The 18,351-nt window shown below is 29.2% G+C and overlaps 1 protein-coding gene across 2 annotated transcripts; it reads right to left on the bottom strand.

Annotated features, from left to right (window-relative positions):
* Positions 1–74: 74 nt before the first annotated feature.
* Positions 75–13,181, bottom strand: LOC132938416 (putative inorganic phosphate cotransporter). 2 transcript variants are annotated; one of them, XM_061005236.1, is made up of 9 exons: positions 12,784–13,181; positions 8,603–9,063; positions 8,442–8,529; positions 5,244–5,467; positions 4,989–5,141; positions 4,768–4,900; positions 4,461–4,699; positions 4,282–4,366; positions 1,192–1,421 (listed from the first exon to the last, which is right to left on the bottom strand). In XM_061005236.1, the coding sequence occupies exons 1-9, from the start codon at positions 12,797–12,799 to the stop codon at positions 1,330–1,332; spliced, it is 1,491 nt and encodes a 496-aa protein (XP_060861219.1). In that variant the 5' UTR covers positions 12,800–13,181; the 3' UTR covers positions 1,192–1,329. The 2 variants fall into 2 exon arrangements, with proteins under 2 accessions (XP_060861218.1, XP_060861219.1); XM_061005235.1 differs by lacking the exon at positions 4,282–4,366 and having other exon boundaries at positions 75–1,421; positions 12,784–13,180.
* Between the last annotated feature and the right edge of the window lie 5,170 nt (positions 13,182–18,351).

Here is an 18,351-nt window from a genome sequence, read left to right as displayed (position 1 = left end):
CGGCGCGATAACGGAAAACCAGTGATTCTCCGTATTTGAATATTATTACCGAAAATACATCAATAAACCAACAATTGTCACAACAATTATTTTATGATCTTAATTAAAAATCAAATATTCTGATAATAATCTTTTATTTAAGAACAAAAAGTAGAAATTGTAAAATAATATAAATAATATAATAATAAATAAAATTTTTTGCACTGAGCCGGATTCGAACTGGTAACTGCACGCGTCGTAGCCAACTGTATGACCTTTGCACCACACTTCCAGCGACTAGTTTGGGCTACACTTACTGAAAAGCGCCGCCGCTGCCGTTTCAATTTATAAGACAATGACATTTTGTGATTTTTTTGTTTTTTATTATGGAAATTAATGATTTGTGATCTTATTGTGATTTAATTATGAAAATGTAGAGGTTTGTGATGTTTTTGTGTTTAAAATTAATTTTCTGATCTTTTTGTGTAATATGTACTGGAGTGTCCTATATAGGTACTACTATTGTCTATTAATAATAGAAATAAAAACAAATGATTTCTATCAAGATATAAAAAGGTGAGTAAGTGGGTGTCACTCTGCTGTACAGTAGGTTACAAGTGGGTCATGTAATGGATATTTGAATTCAATGATATACCATTGTATAAGAAAAACGATTCTGAGCGAAGACGGTCAGTAAATTATTATATTACTAAGTATATATAGATGATATTATTGTGAAAAAAGTAATTTATATATAATCTATTTAGGCTAGGTTTAAATTTTCAATCCTTAGTTATGAAAATTGAGCATTTCATAAATTTTGTCAAAAATTGAACTTTATAAATGCTTATAAAAATACTTAGTAATATCATAGGCTTACTGACCGTCTTTGCTCAGAATCGTTTTTCTTATACAATGATATAATATTATTGAATTCAAATTTAACACCATCCATTACAGTGACCCACTTGTAATCTACTGTACAGCAGAGCGACACCCACTTGCTCACCTTTTTATATCTTGAAAGAAATCATTTTTATTTCTATTATTAATAGTAGTATATGGGACACTCCAGTACACATTACACAAAAAGATCAGAAAATTGATTTTAATCACAAAACCATCAGTAAAATCAATAAAACACAAAAACAACACAAACCACTACCTTTTTCATAATTGTAGGATAAGTTTGTTAGTCTAATTAGTCAGGATTCTAATTTATTTAACGACTTTCCATCTTCTATGGATTTTGAATGAATTATACTTAAACTTTCATCCATAGGTAATCCCTTTTCTGATTTTTCCTTTTCTTTTAGATAATGTTGTTCTAAGTCGTCCCATGGTTGTAACTCACCGGACCCAAATAGCCCATACAACACAGATGATGATGTCATTACTATCATCATAATCCAAAATACAAGCCGCCACTCTAAAACCGTTCTCTAAAAAAAATAATTGAATACATTATTAGGCACTTAGTTACATCAAATATTTGTATAATCAATACTATAATATTAATACTGTATGTTACTCATGCGATATTTTGTAATGTTAGTGGTTTCGTAGGGGTACAATAACACTCTAATAATATTTATTTTACTACACCATTAAATTTGTTGTATTTAAAAATCATAATTTTTGAAAACTAAATATACTTTCTATTTATTAATAATGTGACATTTCGTATGATATAAAAAAACATAGGTGTATCTATTAGTAGGTAGATTGAATTATGCATGGTCTCAAAAAGAACATTTCTTTCAACATCAAACTGTTCAAACTTATCACGCATACCTAACCTTTCGTTTCATACCGATCAGAACAATAATCTGAAATAAATTACGAATCAATCTTTTTAGTTTTATGACAAACCAACAGGCACGTCGTCAAGTGGGGGGGGGGGGCTTAGGGGGCCTGGAGAGATAAGACAATAATACGTATATTAATAAATTGAAAACTAGGAATTCCAAATACGGGTATCGAACGCACATTTGATAAACACTAACTACAGACAATCCTATATAATAGCGAACCAATGTAATAAAATAAACAAGCCTAGCAAAATAATATGTCCCAATATAATTATATTATTCTCTATCTAGTTTGAGTATTGAACACGCAGCGTGCTAACGTCGCAGTATAGTTCATATTGTTCACAAGGCACAAGTGTAAGAACCAATAAATAATGAAGAGAACTTTAATAAGTTATTTTAATAACCCAAAAAACTTAAGAACCGAGAAAGGTGAGTACAATAATTATACATACTTTCGATAAATGTTATCTACCCAAGTCCTAATTACCTACATTTTATATATTTTACTAAATATTGTAGTTATTTCATTACTAGTTAATAATATATTAATGTAATTTTGGATATTCTAGCATTAGATAGGTAGTAGATAGCTATTAATCTGTATTAATTAATAAATTAATATTAGCCATTAGGTACTACATATTTTTAATTTTTCAAGACATTTTATACTATCATTGTTGATAAAGTTAAGTACATATTTTATTTATTTTTATTATTAAAATGATAATTATTTAATATTGTTTTAGTGCATTATAATTTTAACACTATTAATCTCAACACTATCTGTACTATCTAACTAGGTATCTGTATGAAGTATAATAATATTATATATTATTATATTATAATATCGGAGGTATTAATGTATATATTTCTGGACTTTTGGTATTTGGTGACTACATTATTTTCATAAATTGTTTTAATTAATTAATGATATTATTCATGGCATTTTGATTTACCTAATTGATAATATTATAATTAATTTTCTTGCTTATAAGTAGGTACCTATTTATTATATTACTAGCCGACCCGTCACAGCTTTGCCCGTGATTGGTAGTTTATTTTGCCTCCGGAGGATAATGATATGTATAATTTTTTAATCAAATTTTATCGTTTAATGTGATCGGCAAGTAAATATAAATAAGGTAGGTAAGTGGATGTCGCACTGCTGTACATTAGGTTACAAGTGGGTCACTGTAATGGATAGTGTTAAATTTGAATTCAATGATATAATATCATTGTATAAGAAATTTTGTCAAAATTTGAACTTTAAATGCTTATAAATAAAAACTGTGACTAAGGATTTTTAATTTTTTTCATCTGCCTTTGAAACAATAACCTAGGAGCCTTCTATTAAATTTTCAAGCTTTTTTACTCAACAGATAACAATTTATTGATATTTATAGAAAAAAAAACTAAAAAAATTGAAAACTGACAATGGCCGTAAACAGCTCAAAAAGAGTCAAAATATTTTGTAAATTTTATGGTGTATAGAAAATACTAATATAAACATTCAGTCAAAATTTCATGTCCCTGCGGTCATTTGTTTTAGAGTTACACCAAAAACCAAAATCGATTTTCTCGAAAACAGATTTTGCGTAAAAATTCCCGTTTTCCTTAATTTTTCTTTTGTTTTCCACGTCGCTTTTGAAAACTACCGGGAAATTTTTATTTTTGACTCCCTCAAAGTACCAACTAGATTCACTTTCCTATCAGAAAAGTTACTGTTGAAGAAAATCCAAGCACTGTCCTAAAAGGTGATGACAGACACAAAAGTAAAATATAAAAAAAAAAAATAAAAAAAAACACACATCATTGTAAAATCAATACATTCATCGTTCCACTCAGAATCTAAAATGGTTAATGAAAACGTATTGAAATGTTTCTAGCGGTATTAATGATGAATATATTTTTATCAAAAATAGCTGATCCTGTGCACTTCGTTGTCCGTTAAATGTAGGTACCAACTCTATATATGACTCAAAATTTGTTGAATTCGTTATTTAATAATCGGTGTATGGTGTTCAAAACTTATCTTAACTTTTCTGTTGCTAAGAATAAAAATTCTGCTTCGCATCAGTATATTATCAGGTAGGCAATCTAACGACAAACTTGGTATAACTTTAATACTTTAGAGTTATACACTATAATCGTACACTTATGCACAAACAGCACGGGGTCCGCGATCTACCGCAGGTAGATTGCCTACCTGATATTGTACTGCTGTGGATCAGAATTTTTATTCCGGGCAACGGAAAAGTTAAGAAAAATTTTGAACACCATACACCGAATATTAAATAACGAATTGAACAAAGGTTGAGTCATATAGAGTTGATACATTTAACGGACAACGAAGTGGGATCAGCTAGTATAGTATAAACTTACATTTGGTGAGAGAATTCCAGCGATGTATGGATTATATAATAATATATGTATATGTTTATAAATTTATATTAGATACTTAATAAAAAATGAAATTACGAACACTCACCGGTCCTCAAAGAATATGAGAGCACAATATATTTGGTGCCTATTGGTTCGGTCGTTTCCGTGTCAATGAAACCCCTCCTAACATACTTTAATTTTTAAATTTAAATATATATTGAATGAGACGATGATACTTAGCAAAAGTGTAAGTAAAAAATCTCAAAAAATATCCCATCAGCTTACATTTGGTGTCAGAATTCCGGCGATGTAAGGAGTAGCCATTCCTGATAAACAACCAATACCGTTGACTAATGCCATTATAGTAGAAGAATAATTGGGTGACAAGTCGAGTGAATTGACACGGATGCTGGGATAACAGAATCCCATTAGTGCCATACCCAAAGTAAAACATAGAGTTGCTATCATTTTGTCACATCCGACAAACGAAGCACACATTACACCAATACCAGGCCCGACATTTCCTGAAATCATAATATTATTTGTCAGTTACCGGCATTTTTAAGAGTGATGTCTTCACATTAAACATCACCTATTATGGCAAAATTTTTTCTGACCGCAGTGACACTCATTATTCGCTTGCTTATCAGCCAGTCAGCCAAAATGCTAGCTAAAATCGATGTAACCCATTGGGCGATGAATGGAAAGGACGATAATAAACCGTTCTATAAAGGAAAACGTTTTAAATATTACTAATGACTATATATTTGTACACTTTAAACTATAAGAATATCAAATTATGACCAGACTTACTTCACTAATGGAAAAATGTAAGACGTCACTCATATATTTTGGGAGATCGCTGATAATCGTAAAAGCACCCCAGTCATGTCCTACTTCAATAAAAATCAGTGCCCATATTTGCCATGACGTTAATATGGACTTCCATGGCGTAGGGGGCAAATCCTGTTATAACCAATCCAAATATTAAATAATGATATTTTCGTCACGTAGGGATGGAAAATATCGTTTGGTTTAGATGCCCGTTCATTATGAATTCTCACGTACCTTTTTCCTTTCTAGGCTTCCAATTGACTGTTTTAAATAGTCGCGCTCCATGTCTGATATGAACGGATGGGATTTTGGGTCGTTGTAAACGAACATGCACCAGAGCACAAACCAAATCAACGAGGTTATGCCGAAAAAGTAAAAGACGTTCGGCCAACCACCGGGTATGTATTGTATGATAAAACCACTCAAGCAGTTTGAGAAAATATTACCTATTTGCGCACCTGTTGAAAACATATAGGTAACATTATTATTATTATCATAATATGTTATAAATTTGTATTATGTATACATCATAAATAGTTAGCGATTACTAGTCGACAAACATGTTATTTATATGTAAGATTACATTTAAGATTCTGAGCAGAGTATGTTTTTTTATTTTTATATTCTTCTTTCTACACGATAAGTAATCGAAATAATGCTTCCATTTTTAAATTCAGTATCTTTCCTGGCGAATCTAGTTAGTGCATAAAGAGGTAAAAACTAAAAATTATCAATAGTTTTAAAAAATGTCGGGAAAAAGAAAAAAAAAATTAACCATACATATTTGACATTTTCAATAATTGTTTAGGTTATCATTTTTTTATACATAATACAACTTTCAAAATATTTTGACTTGTTTTTAGCTGTTTTTACACATTTTCATTTACAATTTTTTTTTTTTTTAAATTTCAATAAATATTTGTTGTTGGGACTAAAAACTTAAACATTTATTACAAGGTCCATCATAATTTGTTATTGTAGCAATTTAAAAATATTTATGATACGTAGGCACAATTATTTTTTATAAGAATAATTTAAAGTTCAAATTTTGATAAGATTCATTAAAATCTCGAACATTTGTAAATTATTTTGTAAGGTTAATTAAAAATGTATAATATGTTAATTTTTTATATCTAAGAATTGAAAATATAAAATATGGTTTCTCTTAAGCAGTTCATACTATATCTAAAAATTTAAAATGTACAGTTTTTATATAGATATTTGAGTTCCAATTTTGACGAAATTAGATATTAAACAAAGAATAATGATTTTAGGTTTTGTAAGCAATCTAAAACCTATAGCCACTCTACTCGATATTTTTAAATAATATATCAATTATAGATATGTTTTTTACTGTTGATTTGCGTATCTTAGTCGATAACAAAGCGTTACCCATACTCGGTTGGAAAACAAATAGCCACCCAACAAAAAATATATATGTAAAAATATTGTTTGATGATACTTAAAACTCTTTTTAAGTATATTATTATATTTTATGTACACGATGGCATTTTTAAATGCAATTTTTTTTAGCAAAAATTAATTTAACTCAATTACTATTACTTACTAGTAAAATTAATTACTTTTATATCAATAATATATTGCGAAACCTCCCTTAACGGACACTTCTTATTAGCAAACACCTCTCAATAATGGACAAAATGTCCATTCTGGCACAGCACCATTGGAATTTTATTATTGAAATTCACTCCTCTAAATAGTGGATACTTCTTAATAACGGACGTGGGAAAGTTTAGGTAGTCCGGTGAGCTTAAATACTTTTAAATAATACCTTTAAATAACTAAAAGCTATACCGAGAAACAAAAACCTACACGTTTTGTATATAAGAAATTGTATTGTCGAAATGTGTGAGGGGTTTGTTCCATGGTTGAAATATACAAGGTTATTGCTTCTCAATCAAATATTTGATGATAAAAACAAAAATGGCAGCGTAAAAGGAGCCAATAATAATCAAGTAGTGCATATGCGCGGGATTTTGAATTTGTAAGCTATTGTCTACGTATTTTTGGTAATAAGAAAAATATGTATTTGTGATATCCCTTTACGCAGCCATTTTGTTTTTTATGATAATAATAGTCCGAGTCGATATGCAATAACCTGTATATTTCAACCATGGTTTGTTCCAAAAATATTTATAATCGAACGAAACCGGCTTGTTTTCCGGGTTTTCCCGATAAAGCAAAGTGTCCCAAAGATGATAACCGTCCGCTATTTAGAAGTCTTACTGTACTTATAGTAATATAGTTCAACACAGCGTTTCCCAACCTTTTTCCCTCACGACAGACTAGTCATAATCATTTTTAGCCGTGGCACACTTGACACTGACTTATACTGTGTATGTTTGATATATATATATTTTTAATATTAGGATATTAGGCTTCATCATAAAAAAGTAGCATATCAATAAATTACTAACAAATAATTTAAAATGAGGTGTTTATTTAGGCTAGGAAAACTCATGTAAAATTATATTATAATTTATTACAAATATTCAATTTATTGATATGGAAAAACAGAGATATTACATTACGATTATGTTATGATTACATTATAAAAATCTAGTCTTAGTGAGACATTTGGGACTGGTTTCACTTCAATATATTTTAACTTATTTTTGAAATTTTACCTAAGCGTTTATTGATAATAATGACATTTCACGGCACATCTATGGATGCCTCACGACTAGTGTTTGAAGTATGAAATATTTCACAAAAACGTGAAAAATTTTAATTTTTTTAACACAAATAAAAACACAATTTTTTTATTTTTTTAACACAATATTCAGTGTTCTAAATTCTAATGTCAGAATTCAGTAAGTATACAACATACATGTATACTATTGTATACCTACTTGTATCATTTAAACATTAAAATATTTTAAAATGTTGAATACCATTTTAAATGTATAATACCAAAAGTTAGGTATACATTTAGGTACCATACAATTATGAAAGTGATTTATGACAATTATATGTAAATATAAAACTTATTTAAAAATAAAACAAAATTTATTAAAATACTGAAATTTTTAATTTTTTTAAATTTCATGAAGTTTTCAAACATTACTCACGCGGTACAACAATGTGCCGCGACACGCCGGTTGGGAGACGCTGGTTTAACAAAACATCTTCGCTCAAAGTTGTATTTAATATACAATGATTTTATATCATTAAATTCTATAACCAAACACATCCATTACAGTAACCATTTAAGACACTTTCTATACGCCAAAGTAGATCCATCTTTTTTTATATAATATAACTAGCTGTTCCGTGCACTTCGTTCCCGTTAAATGTGCCAACTCTATATGACTCAAACTTTGTTCAATTTATTGTATAAATGTATAATATAATACATATATAATATATATGTGTATAATATTATGTCATATGTATGTAATATTATGTTACCTGCAAACACTACTGTGGAGAGTTTTCCCTTTTCTTCAGGCGGGGCCCACTGTGCCAGGAGCGTGTAGAGAGCCGGGTAAGTAGTTCCCTGGATAATAAAAAATTGTAAGTTAGACGCAAGTTGTATTAAAATCGTATGTAGTGTCAATCGCCATCTTTACTTCTCCGAGTCCTTCGACGAACCGAAGAATTGTCAGTGGCCTCGGACCCATGTTCGCTACGTATGGAGTCATTAACGTGAAGATTGCGGTGGACAGTATTCCTATTCCCATCGTGTGCTTGCCACCGAACCTCTGGGATAATACGCCGCCGGGTAAGTGCGTGAGTATGTAACCATAGTAGAACGACGACAGGATCTCACCCTGCGTCTTCTCGTCCCAATCGAACCGATGCTGGAACTCATCATCCACTATTAATGTCCTGTTGGACTTGGGGTGACCACGCGATGACGACTTTTGCATTGGACAGTAGTCGTGCCGAACGGATTTCGCACCCCCGTCCGCCACCACCACGGGCTTGACCATTTGTGTGAGCGTAATTCCCAAGCAGGCCCGCATCACGTACGCCATCGTGACGCCCATCATCCCCATCACAGCCATCACCCACCTCTGAGACACGTGTCCTGCAACGAATAAATGATTTTATCTGTCAGTTGTCAGTATGACAATCTCGATGTCAAAATATTTTTTTTTTTTTTACAAATTTAATCGTGAGTTTTAAACGGAATATTACAAATGTTCATAGATAAAAATAAATAATAGTTTGTGTCCCATGAGTTATATGACGTCCAACAATAAGGTCAACGAGTGAATAGGAGATGTGTATTTTATTATTATAGGTACTAAGGTACCGACTGTGTGTGCTATAATAAACGGAAGTATTCAGATCAGATGTTACTCGATGACGGAACACGGCTTTGATGTTCAAAAATGATTTTTGGTAGATTGTTGTTTTTAATATTTTATTTTTACTTTTATTTTTAATAAATTTAAATATAGCGTAAGTGCGCCAATAATAAATAACAGCATTTTAATCTTACCTATCTTATGTGTTAATTTTATAATTTGTCCATTATTATTAATATAACAAATGCACAGGGATAAATATTTTAATACGGTTTGTAAGTCAATTTTTAAAATGACTCTGTTTTTGAAGTGTAATAACCAAACAAAAAATACAACCTATTATGTGTCTAATGTTCAAGTACATTATTAAATTGCGTACCGTAATGATGACATTACTGTAAATGCATTAATTGAAATTTTGGTTTAACGAGAGAGAAAAACAATCTAGGTGATTATGTGCATTATAAAATTGTTTACAGTACGAAAAACGTTTATGACCCGGAAAACGGCCACTTGGGTTCTACAGATTAGTATATCGTGTAGGTACGTAATACCATCCAAGTAAAATGTAAATACAAGTATAGAACACAATTAAGACGATAAAAAAAAATAAAAATGAATATGCATATAATATTATTAATACGAATCCGTTATTAACTGCTGTGGTAGCTGTTGAACAAAACGCAATCTATTTAGTCTGAGCACTATAAACTCCTCGGATCAAGAAACAACATGATAATATTATTATTATTATGTGATTAGTTCCAAATAAGTGGGTGATTAAGACTTTTGATCATTTTATTGCGATCTAATAGACTTATAAAAATATTAATTATCATTGGATTTCTGTTTTGTGTCATCATGTTATAATTGGAGTATAAATATTTTAAGCATAATATGCTTAAAATATTGCATAGGTATACTATATTATAATATTATAATAGGTAAATATTATTGTTTTTACTATTTTGTTTTTACTTTTTATTAATATATTAAAATATTGCGTCAGCAGTGCACCAATAATCGATAACAGAATTGTAATCTTATATCTGGATATTTATTTTTATCCAAACGTTATATGTGTTAATCTTATAATTTTTCTATTATTATTAATATACTTTAGAAGTTTCAAGTACACACGAATAATATTTTAAAATATAACACAAAACTAGAATCGTTCTTCTTCATTTTTAACATAAAATAACTTTAAAAATTCTGTATGCTTATATTTTTAAATATTTTGGTTACAAAATAACCTACTTACGTGGAACTTTGTTTTAAATTTACAATCCTTAACTATAAAATTTGAGCATTTTATATATTTTTAACTACAAAATCGTTATTAAATTTGATACATTTATCAGGTATGGGGATTGATAAAATAAACATATGGGGTAAATTTCAAGTGTCTACGGTTATTGGTTTTTGATTTTCAACAAAATAAGAAATTCATTACATGACAAATTGAGTGAATATCCTATGTTGTAAAAATTTGAACAACTATAATAGTAACTATGTGGCACCCGTTTTATCTAGATAGGTATACCAAACCCATTATTGTCGTTTTCAAATTAAGTTGTCAATAATTTTTAAATAATATAATAATATACCTAATATATCATTAAGTTTTACTAAAATGTTTGTAAAAAGTCATCGTAATAGTTTTAAAAAAATACATTTTTCATAATTAAATTATACATTATTATAGTTATGATACGAAAGACCAATCATACTAAAAACTATTTTAAAATAATATTTGAGTTTCATTTATCGTTATCCAGAGAAATAAAAAATATGAGGTGAAACACAATATTTATTATACTAGACTATTATAATATTAGACTCGCAGTTGTAGCGATCACATACTGTCTTCGGATAACATAAAACATATTTTTATTTCACTACCAAATTAGTGAAATGTTAGTCGACTGGAGGAGTTTCCACATTAATATAACAGTTACCTATATGACGTATAAGTTAGCAGTCGCTATAGTAATCAAGTTTCGATTGGTGGACAGTTTTAGTTTAAAATATTTGCTTATTTGCTAAATATTTAACTATGGCTATGTTTATAAAACGTTTGCGATCACTAATTTACAAAAAATGTTAGTAAAAAATAATAAAATATGTGTAATGCTTTTTTTAAAAATAGTTAATTATAATATGATATATAATACAATATATAGTAATATGTATTAAAAATCATTGCAAACTTAATTTGAAAACGACTAAAATTACTTTGGTCGAAACGGGTACTGGGCAAAACGGGACTAAACAGCTCAAAATATTTTGAACATTTTATGTTGTACAGAAAATACTAATATTAAACATTCAGTGAAAATTGCATGTATCTACGGTCATTTTTTTAGAGTTACACCAAAAACCAAAATTGATATTGTCGAAAACCAATTTTTACGTAAAAATTCCCGTTTTCCTTAATTTTTTTTGTTTTTACCGGCACGTTTGAAAACTGCTAGGAATTTTAAAATTTTACCCACCCTACGCACCAACTATATTAGCTTTCCCATCAAACAAGATACTGAAGTTGAAAATCGAAACATTGTTTTGACTACTTATCGTGTACACTGTACACAGACCAAAAAAAATAAATAATTAAAACACACATCATTGTAAAATTAATACATTCATCGCTCCGCTCAGAACCTAAAATTCACAGAGATGAATATTTTAATTTGGGATTTTTTCGGTTCTGGTTCAGTTCTTAATAATGAAGAATTGAAGAATAATCGGTTCCGGTGCTGGTTCATAAAATTACATAATAAAGGTTCCTGTTAATTCCTGTTCTTATCGTTTTTAAAAACGCATTTTTTCAAACATTACCTATTTACCTATTGCTTATTAGGGAAGAGTTATAAATAACTAAATATTGTTGTTCGTAAGAATTTTGTAAACATTGGTAGAAAAACACATCATTGTTGTTGTTCGATCATTTTCTGTTATATTGCAAATACAAAATGCAACCGAATGTTTATAAGTCAACCATTGTCGGTCATATAATACGACTAATTTGAGTTAATAATACCAGTTGTATAAAAAAAATTATTTCAATGAAAAATAACTATTGTTTACATCAAAACCCAATTTAAATAAAATATTCAATTATTTCTTAGAAACGATTAACATCTAAAAGAACCGGAAAACGTATCATTTATTAAAACGGGTTCCGGATCTAAGCATCGTAAAATATGAGTTCCTACCAAGTAGTTGGAACTGTCCCGGTTCTTAGATTTTCTCCAGGAACTGGTTCTTAATTGGTTCCGGATCCAGTCCCTCAATTTTTTTTTAAATAACAGAGTTTTTGAAGGGTTTTAAGAAAAGAAAAAATACTGTACCTAGGTGTCTAATGTTTATGTACATTATTAAATTGTGTACAATATTGATAAAATTACTGCAAATGCATTAATTTATATTTTTTTGATGTTATAAAATAAAACACAACATTTTATCATGCGATAGAAATCTAAACGTTAACTTACGTGAATTCAATTTCATTGTGGAAAATAAAAACTTTGGTTATACGCAAGAATTGATGACTTGAAACGGAATTTTCTGAAAATCGCCGCCGAGACTAAAACGAAAAACGTCTACGAACCGGAAAACGTCCAAATGGGTTCTACGGAGTAGTATTTTGAGTATGTAATACCATATTAGAGTAAAATATACAACACGTTTAAAACGATAAAAAAAAACAATAATAAATATACGTATAATAATATATTAAATATAATGTTCTCGCGGAATATTACGAATCTGTCGATTGCTGTCGTAGCCGTTTTTAAACCAAATGCAACGTCTTCAAACGCGAACTATTCTGTCCGACCATTGTTCACTCCTCGGATCAAAAACAACATGATAACATGATATGTTTATGTGATCCATGACGAGTGAGTGGGTGATTATAAGACGTTCAATCCTTTTATTATAATCTGATAGACTTATCACAATATTTATCATTGGATTTCTGTTATTGTGACGACGAATGGTAAACCATGTTCTTGTTTGTGTATGAAATATATTTTAAGCATAATATGCCATACATAATATTATAATGTGTACCTACGGTATTATTAATTATTACGTTTATTGATTGTTTTCGAACTGTTGTACGAAACGAATAACACACGTCCCGCAATCTTTAAACTAGTATTACCTATGTCCTATAAATTATTAATAATTATAATATAATATGCGATCCATGTATTAGGCAATTTAACTACTCGAAGTAATTACCAAACACTGATGATGAGTATAAATTAGTACCACACAGGACCGGGTTGGCCCGGCGAGTTACCGATAGTAATACACTCGGCGAGCCGCGACAATTTTGGGCCGTTCAAGCCATGAGGAGGGGCCGCTGACTAAAAATATGTTAAGAGTTATAGAAGAAATGGAGACTATAAAGAAAAAAAACTATGCACGGAATAATAACGTACCCAAGGGCCGCCCGTTTGTAATGTACTGAAAAATCGGTGTGCCGAATTTCTCCAATCCGGCCCTGGGCCAACAGTCAACACACAACCACGTGTACGATCCACGTTTATAAGGTATATCACACGGACACGTATGGGTTAAATGACTTTTGTTCACGTGTGGTCGTAAAGTTCTAACATTAATCAATACATAGGTAAGTATGTATATCTATTATATACTGTGAGTTATGAATGTTGGAAATATTACGACTTTTGTATTCTTGTCAAGGTTTTTGATTGTTTCTTATCACGAAACCCATTACTACAGGTTGGTGTTATACCATTTTTTTATAGGCAGTTCGTCTTATCATATTCGTATGAGATTAACGAGACATGGTCTAAAGAATATAGACACAGATTTCAAACGTTAATTACTTTTTCATATCAAGCAGGTCACTTGACCTGCAAGCCAAACTTGAAAACAGAATGAGTGCTAACCTAATCAGTGGCGCCCAAGATATATTTTTCAGGTGTAGCAAAAAATAATTTCACTCACCCACCCACCCCCTTACAAACTCAAAATGTTATTATTTTTACATATTATCATATTTTAATTGACAATATTAGTAAATATTAAGGTATCAACCAATATAATCTGTGATTAATAATGAACATATTTCAAGTTAATTATTTTATGTTATTATACCTACCCAGTACCCACCCCTTATTTTCAATGTGTAGCGACCTAGTAATAGGGTTGGGCGCCACTGAACCTAATCTATAATGAAAGAGCAATGGCCGACCGCACAATATTTTTATACTTTGCACAACTTTATGGGGTTAAGCGGCATTTTGGCGTCCGGGGGCAATATATATGTATATACAAATATATTTATTACAATTCATAAAATATTTCATTTCCATGAAAAAATTAAAATTAAATGTTTATTATATCTAAAAGTTTATAATCGTCAACTTCCAAGTGAACATTTTTAAAAGTTGGTTTATTGTATGAAACAAAGAAAATATGTAACATATTTACAAATAAATATATAATTTATAAGTTGTTTAGCAAATCTATAATATAACAAATTTAAACATTGCCTTTTAACTCTTAAGTTACAAATTCATAAACCAATTCAATATCATAATATATTGTTGAGAGCTATGGATCTGCGAATGCATATTATATTATTATATTATACTATATTCTCAATGTATAGACATAAACCACTCTTAATAATCGTGAGTCATGAACTTTTACAATTTACAAAATATGATCTAAGTATTAAATAAAAGAGTCCAGATCACCATCACATCACTCAGTCACATACACACACACATATACGACTTTTGTACACTTTATAATTACTGAAAATATACTATTATTTCATTCACTGTTTAAATTGACTTCAACTTTATTTCAAACCATTAACTTTTGGATTGCTGACGGTCCGAATACAACAATATTTTAAGACTCATATAGAAAATATTTTTAACAAACAAATGCGGCAAAACATAACTACATATATAGAATATACAAGTATGAAAAAATAAATCAATAAAAATTAAATGTTTATATTTATTTCTAAGTGTTTAATCAATATATTATTTATAATCATCTATAACCGAACACGTTTAAAAGAAGAAAAAATATTTTTTATAATTTCATTGAAATATTTCAAATTCAGAACCCTAGTTATATTTTTAATTTAAAATTACTTATAATATGAAACTGTACCTATACTAGGTATGCATAATATTATATTGATGTAATATATTATCTTAAAATAACTATAAGCAAGTAGGCTAACGTTGCAACTACGTTATAACTTATAAGTATAACATGAAAATATGAAGCCATAATAAAAACAGTACATCTGCATTGTGATGTGCAAAATGTAAATATTTTCCATGTTATACTCTTGTACGTAAGATAAAAATTAAAACCAGGCTCGTAACTTATTGCATTTTTATATTTGTTCTTAGCTTGTGTGCCTGCTATATACCTATAGACACGCTTAAGTGAATTGTAAATTTGTTTCAGATTACCATGAAGTAAAAGTAAAATACGATTTTACGTATTTTGGGTTAACGCTATTGATTTGTATCCATTATACCTATAATTTGTAAGAGTTATTTCTCTGAGCCATCCATACCACCAAGTGACGCCATCATCTGGACATGATGTGTTTGAAATAAGTCGATTCTGAAATGGTAATTACCTAATGAAAATTAACATTAAATTCGTGCTAAATGCTATAAGTGTTCGTGAATGCTTAATGTAAACCATTTAAATAAGACTACATAAGCATGTATTTCGTTACAAGGATTAACGTATGAATAGTATAAGACACGTGTCTTATGATGCATAATGATAATGAATAAACTTATAATCACCGTCATTTCGTTTTCATAACAATAATTTCCTATATTTATTTTTTAGGTCAATTTTAGTAAACAAACTGCTTTATATTGTAAATATATTGCATCTTTTAATTTTTAAGCCAAACTCTCCTTCCAACATGTTGTTATACTAACAGTCATGTAGGTATAAAATTGTTGTACAACAAAATTATATGTTTTTTTATATTGTACCTATATACCTACCCCTAGCAGTACACTTAGTGACTATTGGTCCAGTATGTCTAAATAATACAATTATTATAAAAAAAAAAACTAGTGAACAGTGAACACTGAACCCATACCCAATTATGAATAGTAAATAATGATTTTGAATGTCCATAATATAGACAATAATAATTTTTTTATTCTTACTAAAAACAACATTATATAAATGTAGTTATTTTAATTCACTTTGTCATTTATCATAGCTAATGTTCATTAACTCCGATAGGTACTCATCATTCATCAATTATTATACTATTGTTCAACGATAGAAATTAAAGTAACCTATAGTGAGTGGTGAAATATTACAAGGATAGCAGTGATATATTTAATTTTAACAACAACAAAAATAAATAACTGTTTTCTTTTTATTTCCAACAATTAAATATAGTAAAATAAATACCTCCCGTTGACTTAAAAAATGTATATTATTTGTGTAGATACCTATGACAAAGATATTATATAGACTAGTTTTTATCAAAATTGTATATTATTATTCTAGTATATTATACTTACAGTAATATCTAAAGTCTGAAATTTGTTACTGAAAATTAAGAATCAAGTATTACCCAAAGCAGAAATTCAGGAAGTGAATGTTGTAAATTATTGCAAATTAATTTGTAAGCAAATTGAGGAGAGTTATACACAATGAAAAAGAATATTCGTAAAATGTATTATTTTTATCCAGTTGTATGTAACTATTTACGTCAAACCTCAATCGACATTTTAATAGTTGCTGTGTACCTATAACGACGAATATTTTTAAGTAATGTTCTTTATGTTCATACAATTAAATTGGTTTTTCAATGCTGAAAATGTTAATATATTTTGTTGTTTTCAGATACTAGTAACTAGTATTCATTAAAATAATATTATAATAAATGCAATGTGCAGTTACAGTCCAAGGTATTTCAGTATTTGCACAGAATTTCAAATGGTAATTAAGATATTTATTTAATTTTATTTTTTGATTAACCCGTGGCAACATAGGCCATTGGGTAGTTTTTCAACTGTGGGGAGGGTGCTGTAGGTTGGGTTAACACTTGTGTTTGGTTTTGACAGAGTTTCGAATTGGGCACCCATAGGTTTCTGCCATGCCCGGTCGTGGGATGGCGGTCTCTCTCTAGAGATTTTTCAATATTTGAAGTGAAATGTGAAACGCTTCTTAATAAGAAGTGTAAGTGTTCATCGATCAAACGAGATCTTTCTGAACATTTTGCGGTATTTTTGCGTGAAAACGTTTGTTCACAAATATAAGTAGAACCAAATAATGTAAATATACGCATTGATAATTCTTTTATTTTTGGAAAATCATCAGGAAGGGTCTTATAAAAATGTATTGAATTTGTGTTTTTATATGTGATTTCTTTATATAAATCTTGCAAATGATTATTTGTTTTTAAATCAATAAGTTCGAGTTGAACAGTTTCTTGGACATCATTTTTATCAGACAGAAATGGATTTACAATCATCCGAAATGAAATCGTATGTGATTTTAAATCTTGAAAACGGTTTTCAAATTCTAATGATAATTGTTCCAACATACTCACAAAATTATTTGTCGGAACGTCAATAAAAGAGTTTTGTTTAATTTCTTGACACGTTTTAAAATGTAAAAAATTTTGCTTTAATGGGTACTTGGTTTTTGTAAAGTTGTAATTTTATTTCAAACGATTTTACATCACTTATAATAAGCTCGAAAATAGTTTTTGAAGTTTAAGATTTAATTCATTTAAATGAGCTAAAATATCAGTTAAGAAAGCAAGATCATACATCCATTATTGTTCGCTTTCAAATTCTTCTACTGGTTTGTTTTTTTCTATCATAAATATTTGAATTTTTCGCCGAAGATCAAAAAATCGTTTTAAAACTTTTCCTCGACTTAACTGCTTAACCTGGTATTATGATACAACACATCTTTATGTTCCAATTCAATTTAATTTAAAATTCTATAAATTGTCTATGTTTTAATCCGTGCGATCTTTTGAAGCCTTGAAGGTGACGGTT

This window comes from Metopolophium dirhodum, chromosome 2 (assembly GCF_019925205.1).
Source record: "Metopolophium dirhodum isolate CAU chromosome 2, ASM1992520v1, whole genome shotgun sequence".
In the NCBI taxonomy this organism is placed as follows: domain Eukaryota; kingdom Metazoa; phylum Arthropoda; class Insecta; order Hemiptera; family Aphididae; genus Metopolophium; species Metopolophium dirhodum.
This window is presented reverse-complemented; position numbering and strand designations above follow the sequence as displayed.